The 9778-nt window shown below is 47.9% G+C and overlaps 1 protein-coding gene across 1 annotated transcript; it reads left to right on the top strand.

Annotated features, from left to right (window-relative positions):
* Positions 1-4122: 4122 nt before the first annotated feature.
* chst14 (carbohydrate sulfotransferase 14) lies at positions 4123-7420 on the top strand. Its single transcript, XM_088918738.1, has 2 exons — positions 4123-4767; positions 6324-7420. Exons 1-2 carry the CDS (start codon positions 4489-4491, stop codon positions 7140-7142), a joined length of 1098 nt encoding a protein of 365 aa, XP_088774864.1. The 5' UTR covers positions 4123-4488; the 3' UTR covers positions 7143-7420.
* The last annotated feature ends 2358 nt before the right edge of the window (positions 7421-9778 follow it).

Raw genomic sequence — 9778 nt, 5'->3', positions numbered from 1 at the left:
CCCACACAAGACCAAACCCTTATCCCTCCCCCTTGCAACCCTGGCAGACGGCCCTGGGCTCCTGCGACACTCTGTCCTCGTGGCCAGACCGTCACGCTCAGCCCAGCACGCCGATCAATGAGCCAATCAAAGGCATTGATCTGAGGTGAGGGGCTGAGAGGGTGCAGTCTGCGTCCCATGCCTCCCAGTGAGTGGCAACAGCACTTCGCAATACCACCTAGGAGTGATTACAATCAGAAATAGCAGCTTTTAAATAACTTCAGAACTCCCCTCCAGCTCCATGCCTTTCTAAGCAGTGGAAGTGCGTTCTATTCCAGCCAAGTATCCTCATGCCCAGAACCCAGGCCATCGATTTCTAGCAGATCAAACCGCTGCCGTCAGACAGATCGACAGACAGGCCTTTCCACACAGGTGTTAGGTGGTGACACCTTATTCCTTGGAATGAGCACCTGTTTTTACCATTTACTTCATACTGTATACAACCACGGTTTGGTCACCATCATAGTTACATAATGCTTGTGGTCTGGCAAACGACTGAAAAGAAGTGATAAAATATTACCCTGGACAGCCGCAGCCGTTTGCAACCGACCTGCACGGTGAAAGGAAGCCTCAATGATAATCTCTGTCGACGCGGCAAGTCCTTTAAGATCACTGTTTAGCTCCTGGGTCTCGGTGTGGGGGTGAAATGTTTTGTCCCGGCTAGGACAGAAAAATGGGGTTCAGTATTTTCCCATTGCGGATGTCGCCTTTGTTATCGTTCGCGCCTTGCGCCCAGTGCTTCCCGGGACCGGCTCCGGCCCACCCTGCCCCTGCGCTGGGCGAGCCAGTGATGCAGTGCGGGGGGTTGTCACTGGACGGTGTACTGGACAGCTCAGCACGGGCGCCTTCCCCCCACACCCCCCATCGCGGCAGTGACCCCGGGGCAGTCCAAAGCCACGGCTGACCCCTGGCCGAGGAGCCCGACGGCGTGTGACGATCCGCAGGCCCCTGGGCGCAGGACTGCCAATAATCATATCCCATCTTCACACCACTTCACTGGCACAGCGTACACATCTTCATAATCGAGGACAGCAGCGAGGTTTAGAGGTTTGAGCACTGACAGCGTATATTCATTTGTTAATTAACATTTGGCCTGGTCCCTAGAGGACACCATCAGGCCATTTTGTGGCTAACCTAGAGTTAAACCACTCCAATCCCACATTATTTCCACTCCCCGCGTTGCCTGTCCTGACATCCTGACAGCTGAATGAATTGTAACCCCGATGTGGGAGCAGTTAACACGCCATTTATTGTCAATCGCTGTGGCCTGCCCAGCCCCCCACCACCTCAAGACCATCGATTCACAGCGCTACTGTCAAATGTCTCAAACTTATCGCACTATTCCGGAGGTTTTGTTTAAACTGCGCGATATACCTTAAAAAAGGAGGCAAAATCCATTTTCCGCTCTTTTTTTTTTAACCCTGAAGTCCCATAGTTCAGAAGGCGTAGTGCAAGGAGCGTTTAACATCTAAACAAAATTGGTACTTAAGCAAGCCATCAAATCAAAGCGACTGAATATTTCTGGCCTAAGCGATAAATGACGCATGTGGTGCCCAGTGAAACAGCGAAACTGGTTGAAGCATTTTCTGTTTCTCTTGAATGCGTGTGTTGTCTGTGTGAGTCAGATGAACGATGTCCTATTGTGTTAGTTAAGTAGACCGCCGCTTCTCTGACACACGAACTGAAACAGAGACTCAGACAAGAGAATGATGGAGATCACCGGTGGGAGTGTGAGCCTTCACGAATCCCGGCGGAAAGAACCCCTATTACGCTTTTAATTACAACTGAATTATTTATCAACGCGGTGCTCCGAAACATACATTTTCATTCATCTATAGGATCCGCGGGGCAGATTCCTCAGACCTCAAATGTTTGTATTTGCTGGAGGAAAAAATAAGGAAACGAATAAACAGGCAAATAGCGTCAACGGACGTACAGGGCGATGTAAAGCCGTTAAAATTCAGCTTTGGAGCAGGGAGCCAATAGCCCACGACAGGGGGGGGGGAATAAAAGGAGGTTGCTCCACATCGTCTTGAAAAAGACCGCTTTTGAAACAAATCTTTCCTCACCTACGCTGAAAAAAAAACCCAGACATTCGACTTAATAGGTAGCTTTTCCCTGCGAAAAAAACGTTGTGCTACACAAGGAGTTGATTGCTGATTGTTGATTGGCAAATAAAAATGCGCCTCGTACAAAAACCACCGAGGTTTTTCCTTCGTCCACGGAAAAGAAAAGACGACACCCGGGGGAGCCCCGGAGGTCCTACCTCATCCACGGGCTGGGCTTGTGGTCTTTGTGCCTCCAGCTCCCGGCGCTGTGTTTCTGTGTGCGGTCTGTATCTGTACGGCTGTTTATTTATTTTTTTTCTCTTTGTTTCCGATCCCGGTCCGTCCGTCTTCTCACCCCAGCGGGGCTCGGCTCAGCCTCCCTCGCCTTGCCGATGCTTCTGCTGCGTCCGGTGCTGATGCTGCGCTCGCCGGCTCCCCGGGATGTCGGGCAGGAGCGGCTGAAGGAGGACCAGCCCTGCGGGAGAGGGGAGGGGAGAGGAGGGAGGAGGGTGTGGCCGGGACTCGCAGAGCCGGTCACCTCTTCACAGGCGCCGAGTCCGATGCGATGCGGTGGCGGCGGCGGGGAGGGAGGGGGGCGCGGGGTGGGCGTTGACATTTTTGTGATGTTGGGCTACTCATCTTGGGAGAACAACCCCTAATCACTGCCCCCCTCCCCCCGTCCCCCTGACCCCTGCTTCATGACACGGGGTAACTAAACCGTGCAACAACAACGTCTTCAACTGCACGGGCCCCACAGATCTGTCGTGCTGGGCCGCCGCATTCAAGACGACACCGCGGGCAGGGAGTTTTTGTTCGCCTGTTTTTAGAATTTTTAAAAAAGTAAAAGTGACATTTCACACTGCAAATTAGACATCTGGGCATTAACTAATTCATTGTTCGTTTGAATGCCTCTATTTGCTATAAATCGTTGATTAATTGGCTGAATGTGCAGTATATGGTACAAGTTTCCATGTTTAGCACCAATAGATCGGTCCTAAAGAATCCGTAGTCTATTTCCTTAGCTTTGTAGCTTGTACTATTTTTAACTGCCGGTTATGTTAGAGCTACGTGGCACTACCAGCCTGAAAACCGTCTTGAGAATCCCAGAAGGTAGTTTTCATCACAGTATGTATGTTTAAAATGCTCCATCAGACGGGACTTTCGTTTCTTTTGTACACCGCTTAGCGAAAGCGGAGTCTTTTCAACATATATTTAAATAACATTTAGTATTTTTTCAATAAAACCGAAAAAAAAAACCCAATCTGAATTCTAAAGATTTAAGATTTGCAGCGCTATGAACAGTATTCACCGGCCTTTCGGTTTCTCTGAAGTTAGTAGACACTGTTCCCTGGTGGTCAGAATAATGCCAAAAGTTCACACACATTCAAATGTCATCGGCTTTTTATCACCCATTTTTAAAGACCATACAATACACCTTATAATAAGACCCGTTTATTTCCTTTGCTTTGCGGTGTCATTTCATAATTCAGACCCGCTGTGGTCAAATTGTCAGTGCTTAAAACCCGACAGTGCAGAACCCGCTCCAGAGACTCCAGTCCCGGACCCCTGTGACAGCAAACCATCTAGTTTAAACAGATGACAGACTATGTGCAAAACATCCGGTAATGATAACGGTAAAACAGATCAAAGAGAGATTCCCAAAAACACGCAAATCCGCGTTGTTCCTAAAATGGATCAATCCGCAATCTTTCAAAGAAAGCCATATTACACAGTACTGTGTCAATGACACAACGTGGCTGGTGCAACAGGGAAATCTCAGAGAACAGTTTCTACTCCGGCCGAGCAGTGAAGCAGGTTCTGCTTTAATCAGTGAGCTGTAAATTCGCATTTCCCTCTTTTATGTCTGCTTTCATACCTTTCAAAGAGTATTATTCCCATTAAGAAATGACAAACACCGAAATGAGTTACAGCCTTTGAAAAGGGAAGCTATCTCTAATTCTTTTTAATGCGGTGACCACTGCATAACGGTCTACTTATAAACAAAATTTCACAACAGAATTATTCTCGTAAAAAGAGCTTTAATGGGCCCAGGGGAAGTGCAGCACGACAGTATCTCATTTCCCCGGGTTAGCTGTGTATGTACTGTAAGACAGCTGACCCTGTTACTTCCTCTGCTCAGCCTCAGAGCTCTCTCCCAGCGCGTCCTCGTTTCTTTTTGCAACAACAAAACTTTCTCACTGCAATTCCCAGCAGCCCCCTCTGCGCCTCTGGACACGCAGCAGCAGCCCCCGACACGAGAAGGAACCTGAAAGCAGGAGCTGAACTTTGCAGAGATGGGCGCCTGCTAATCCGTCCCCGCTGTTATTTCAGGAGCTGAAAGCCGACGTGCAGACGAGCGGCGGGCAGGGCAGGGCAGGGCACGGCACGGCGAGGGTCCGTCATGTCGGCTCGCAAGCAGGACCTAGCGTCGCACCGGGGCGGCGGGGCAGCGCTGAAGTTGAGACCGCCAGTCAGCTCCGTCTCGCTGAGACGCAGCTCGACGGTGCTGCCGTCCGTGCTGACGTTTGCGGTGATCGTGGCGTCCGGCGGCCTGCTGCTCATGATAGAAAAGGGGATGTTGAATAATATGGACACCCCGTCGCCCCGGGGTCCCGGCGGCAGGGCGGAATACGTGAGGAACACCCGACCGCAAGACTCCGCCGCCGACGCAGATTCTCAGGTAACGCAGGTTTGGCGAAAGACACTTTTCTACCGCTCCTGCACGATGATCATATAGTGGCAGCAGGAGTTTATCTTGTGAAAATATAAATGGATTCGTAAAAGTAGCCGCTGTGCCTTTAAAATCAGAAACCTTGGTCGCGAAGAGAGTGTGGGGGTTTGCTGCTGCTGCAGTTTTGGAAGGGTAACTCCTGAACTGAACTGGCGCACCGGGCTCCCAGTGGTCACCCAAGCGCTGCCGCCGGCCGCATGCGCGATCGCGCACAAGTTTCCAGGCGTCTTGTGCCGCTTATAACTGGCCCCCTTCCGCTGTAAGGCACCGTCTCTATATCTTATGAGGACCGACAAAAGCAAATGTACCTGCAAATACTTCGTCAAGATACAACGGTACATTTTACAAATTAGAGAATTAGAAAAAGGGAGGTTTTGCACAAGAGAATGTCCATCCGACATATCTCACGGGTTTAGCCTTTCTTGCAGAACCCTTGGCAATATGTATCATACAACAGGGCAGGTGATCTCTTTCCAAACACCCACCACCCTGTGTGAAAAGCAGCACCCGCCTCCTGTTTTCTGCCCTGAGTGCACACCCCTGCAGTTTCCACTGGTGTCCCTCCCTGAGTGGACTTGTTCAGTCAGTGGACTGGAAGGCACTCCCCTGTGTTCGTCAGAATGTTTCACGGTTTTGAGTACTTGGATCAAGGCCCCCTTGCCTCCTCTCCTCTGCTCAGGGCTAACCAGCTCCTGTACTCTGCCACACACCTGGGGAAATTAATTATAACACCTGTTTGTCATTTACACTTGACAGCATTAATAATACACCTCCTTCTTCAGACCAGTGAAGGTCAGAGCAAGGGCTGCACCAGCATCTTCCAAACATATTTCTAGCAAATCTGCATGGATACATGAGTTTAGTTGTTACTTTTTAAGAGCCAAAAACTTAAAGTGGATCAAATCGCTAAACTATACCTGTCTTTTTTCTTGCGCTGCATAGCAGCTTCGTGACATTGAAGGCTAGGTGTTCAAAAATGTTCTTCAGTTCTGTTTGTTCCTGCTAAACCTTAGAGATGTCTCCAGGCCACTGACTACTTAGGTCTCAGTTCAATGTCTGGATTTTGATGACATGCATTTTTGTTTTATTTCTGGAGTTCAGTTGTGAGTGTCATATGAATCAAATCTGGCAGAGGCCAGTCTCATGAGACACATTGTGAAGCTCAGTAAGGTGTTTGCAGATGGCCGCAGCTCTCACAGTCACTCCTGCACTCACACTTGCTTACACCCCACAGTCCACAGCGCAGGAGAGATCGCAGATTCACACCGGGTTACCATTCACCCAAGAGACCTTCTGAAAGAGGAACGTCGCGTGTGCGCCTAGGTCTTTACAACATGCACCCCGGGAGAAACGAGTTATTTCATAGGCGAAAGTGCTCAAGCTAGTTAACGGGATGAAATATTGGCTTGAAGCAGGGCGTGAGTAAACACCTGTAGTGGTATAAATTCATCCTGCCAGGAGATTAGTATGTAGAACTCTTACAACTGTCGTCTGCTGCTTTCTAGATAATTCAAGAAATATGTAACCGTACCATCAAGACAGTCTGCAGCCAGAAGAATATGCCTCACAGTGTCTGGGACTTGAGCCCCCTCCAGAGGAAGACCGTCCTTCAGCACATTTTGGTGAATGACGAGCACAAGTTCCTGTACTGCTACGTGCCCAAAGTCGCCTGTTCCAACTGGAAGCGGGTCATGAAGGTCCTGGGGGGCACCCTGGAGAACGTCGAAGTGAAAATCAAGATGGACCACAGGAGTGGCCTGGTGTTCCTGGGAGACCTGAAGCCGGAGGAGATCAGGCACCGGCTGCAGACCTACTTCAAGTTCCTGTTCGTGAGGGACCCCATGGAGCGGCTGCTGTCGGCCTACAGGAACAAGTTCGGGGAGATCGAGGCCTACCAGAAGAAGTACGGCGTGGAGATCGCCAGGAGGTACAGGAAGGACCCGGGGAACACGGCCGGGGACGACGTCACGTTCACCGAGTTCGTGCGCTACCTGTTGGACGAGGACGTGGAGCGCATGAACGAGCACTGGATGCCGATTTACAACCTGTGTCAGCCGTGCGCGGTGAACTACAACTTCATCGGCGCCTACGAGAGGCTGCAGGCGGACGCCAGCCACGTGCTGCGCCGCGTGGGCGCGGCCCCTCACGTCAAGTTCCCCGAAAGACAAACCTGGTACAAACCGGTGACGGCACAGACGGTGCACTACTATCTGTGCGGCGTGCCACAGAAACTGCTAAGGGAGCTGCTCCCGAAGTACATACTGGATTTCTCCCTCTTCGCCTATCCTCTTCCCAATACAACCAATGAGTTTTGCAGACATTAAGGAGACATTTTCTGAAGGAAACCTGTGATACGTTTATTTTTCCTAACCCTGGTGGCTAGCAGTCTTTTATATAAATGGTTAAAATGTTACATTAAGTGTTTTTTTTACAGCATTGAGGTGCATTTGTACATAAAACAGGGAAAAACACAAAAAAAAAGACCAAGTGCCATTTTATAATCACTGTTGAGGGTCGGAAGGTTGAATGATTAGTGTTTTAGCGACCTATCAATTTATAAAGATTATAATGGAAATAAAGTACTCCCTCTGGGTGCCTTTTCTTAACATCTCTTAAATTAATTTGCGTTTGTGCGATTCACAAAATCTGAAGCGATCATGTCACTAGTGCCTGAATCCCCTTTCCAACAAGTGCAACCCATTTTATTTCACCTGAGTGAACAGAGAACTTATACTCTTCTTTTGCCTGTCTTCATCCCAATAAAGCTTTTATGCCCAATATAATCTTAATTACAGCCCTCTTCATACACCAGCGCTGGAGAGGATGCGAGGAGCACTAATTATGGGTCTGAGATCCAGCAGGAGACAACTGTACCACAACAGTGATGCAGAACGGTCCGATGGGAACCAGAAACATTTTTCTCTTCAAAAATCTTTTAAGTATTGCCTCAGTTTAGACATCCGAAAGGAAAATAAAGGCTGGCACTAGTACCAAGCCCCAGTAAGTGAATAATCATTAAAGCATTAGCTGTGCTATTTAAAATCAATGTTTCTGGTTTAAGACAGCTGTGCAGTGTCCCAGGTCCTAGGTGGAGAGGCTGCTGTGAGTTTTCCAGTAACATGCCTGTTCCCGTTGAATGCTCAAAAGCATTTAACATTTTGACAACAATTGATTTGACAGTATTTGTTACTTCTGAAGTTATTGCCTTATGTTTGCTGTATACGTAATTTTTTTCAGACAGAAGGGAATGGATAAGATCGTTTTTAGTTTGTGTCTATTTTTGTGAAACTTTACAAATCGGTGTTGGCTATGAAAAACTAGATTCCTGCAGAGACAGGCACACAGATTAAATGCCACCATTTTCTGTTATTTTAGCCCGGAAACTAGATAGTTGCTAGGAGATCATAGAATTTTGCCCTGCTGTGCAGTGGGAGCCTTAACCAATTTCTCCTTCAGATCTGACCAGACCTATGCAATACTTGTTCTATTTAGGCTACTGTCTCCAGGGTTTCACAATTCAAACACCTAATTTCTCCACTTACTGTCTTAAATGGAACATGTTATCAGCCTCTCCCTGTACGGCAGGTACTATTTAAAAAAAACTAGGAACTTGATTTCAAGCTACAGCAATGCAGATGGAAATGGAGATGATTCCATCACTGCCAGCAGAAGGTAAGACCACAAGAAGAAAATCTCCAATACAAACCAATGGCAAACCCTGTAGCTTATTTATGACTCCGACCTGAATTGCAAATCAGGCCATGTAAAACAGTGCATGCAACTTAAATTGAAATCTTCAGATAAGTAACATGAGTGCTAAAGGAAGACTATGCATTTATAGAATAGTATACTATATAATGGTTAGCTACACTGAAAAAACCTGAAACATCTTCCAGCTACATTTTATTAATTCAACACATTTGCAGTCAGTAGGAATGCACTGTGGTGATATTTAAAGCACCGAAATCAATCCATACACACATGCAGTGAACCAGTGACATGCAACTGGAAATCACTCGTAAAGTTGATGAAGAAAAAAGCGTTGTGAAGGGAGGTCTCCTGAGTATACCCATCCCTACCTCTTTCACAAAACAAGTGAAATTTGATCAACGGAGCTCCATTGATCATGTAGTGAGGTTGCCCTTAATCACTCCACTGAAGTTCTGTATAAACCAGGATCAGGGGTCTCATACAGCTCACAGAGGGGCTTTGAGCTTCTGGCTTTTGTTCCTACCTGAATAGTCAAAAGAATTAGCCAGTTATCTTCTTGGACATACTGTATATAGGATTTTTCTTAAGGTCTTTCACAGTTGATTACAGTGGACATTAACTTGATTAAAAAATGCACTTAGCTGTAAGTCACCTCATTAGTCTGGTTGGAGGTAAAAACAACAGTGCAGCAAATGAACTACATCAGCGATATAACTCAGAATGTGAGTGAGAACTAAAACCCAGAAGACACTACTTCTGCTTGCTTGGTCCGTTGTGCACAAAGATTAACACATCGTTCTGCATGCCTGTGCCACGATCTCAGACATCCCTCAGGATGGCTAACAAAACCTTGATTCACTGCTCAAGAGGACTGGGCTCCTATGCTGGTGACAGCCCTGCTCAAACCAACTCATTCCACTGCATCAGCGTGTCCAGCCTAAAATATGTGAATGTGTCACCTTCAGGTGTTCCCCTACATATAATCAAACTTTCTCAGATGCCAATCTGCTTGGCTGTAATAATGCAAGGACCCACGAGGAAGCCGAGTGATTTGCTGAGGCTTTTCGCGTCCAGAAGCCAGCTTGACGTCCTCATTCAACTCCCTCCCAGGGTGTCTGACTCCCCTCATGAAGGACACGCCCCCTCATGGTTCCGTTCGTACACCAGCTGAGACACCGGCTGCTGGCACTTCACTAGACAGAACCACTCGGCACTCCTCCAGCTCCTCTCTGGGCCTCAGAATCTTTCA

Source organism: Atractosteus spatula, chromosome 1 (assembly GCF_055471065.1).
Source record: "Atractosteus spatula isolate fAtrSpa1 chromosome 1, fAtrSpa1.hap1, whole genome shotgun sequence".
Classification (NCBI taxonomy): domain Eukaryota; kingdom Metazoa; phylum Chordata; class Actinopteri; order Semionotiformes; family Lepisosteidae; genus Atractosteus; species Atractosteus spatula.
The sequence above is the reverse complement of the archived record's forward strand: the minus strand, read 5'-3'. Positions and strand labels throughout refer to the sequence as shown.

What these genes read in the sequence shown, in the direction of transcription:
- chst14 (XM_088918738.1), top strand. Translation starts at nt 4,489, where the DNA reads ATGTCGGCTCGCAAGCAGGACCTAGCGTCGCACCGGGGCGGCGGGGCA. An exon ending in CCGCCGACGCAGATTCTCAG is followed by an intron (nt 4,768 to 6,323) that starts GTAACGCAGGTT and finishes GCTGCTTTCTAG; the next exon opens with ATAATTCAAGAAATATGTAA.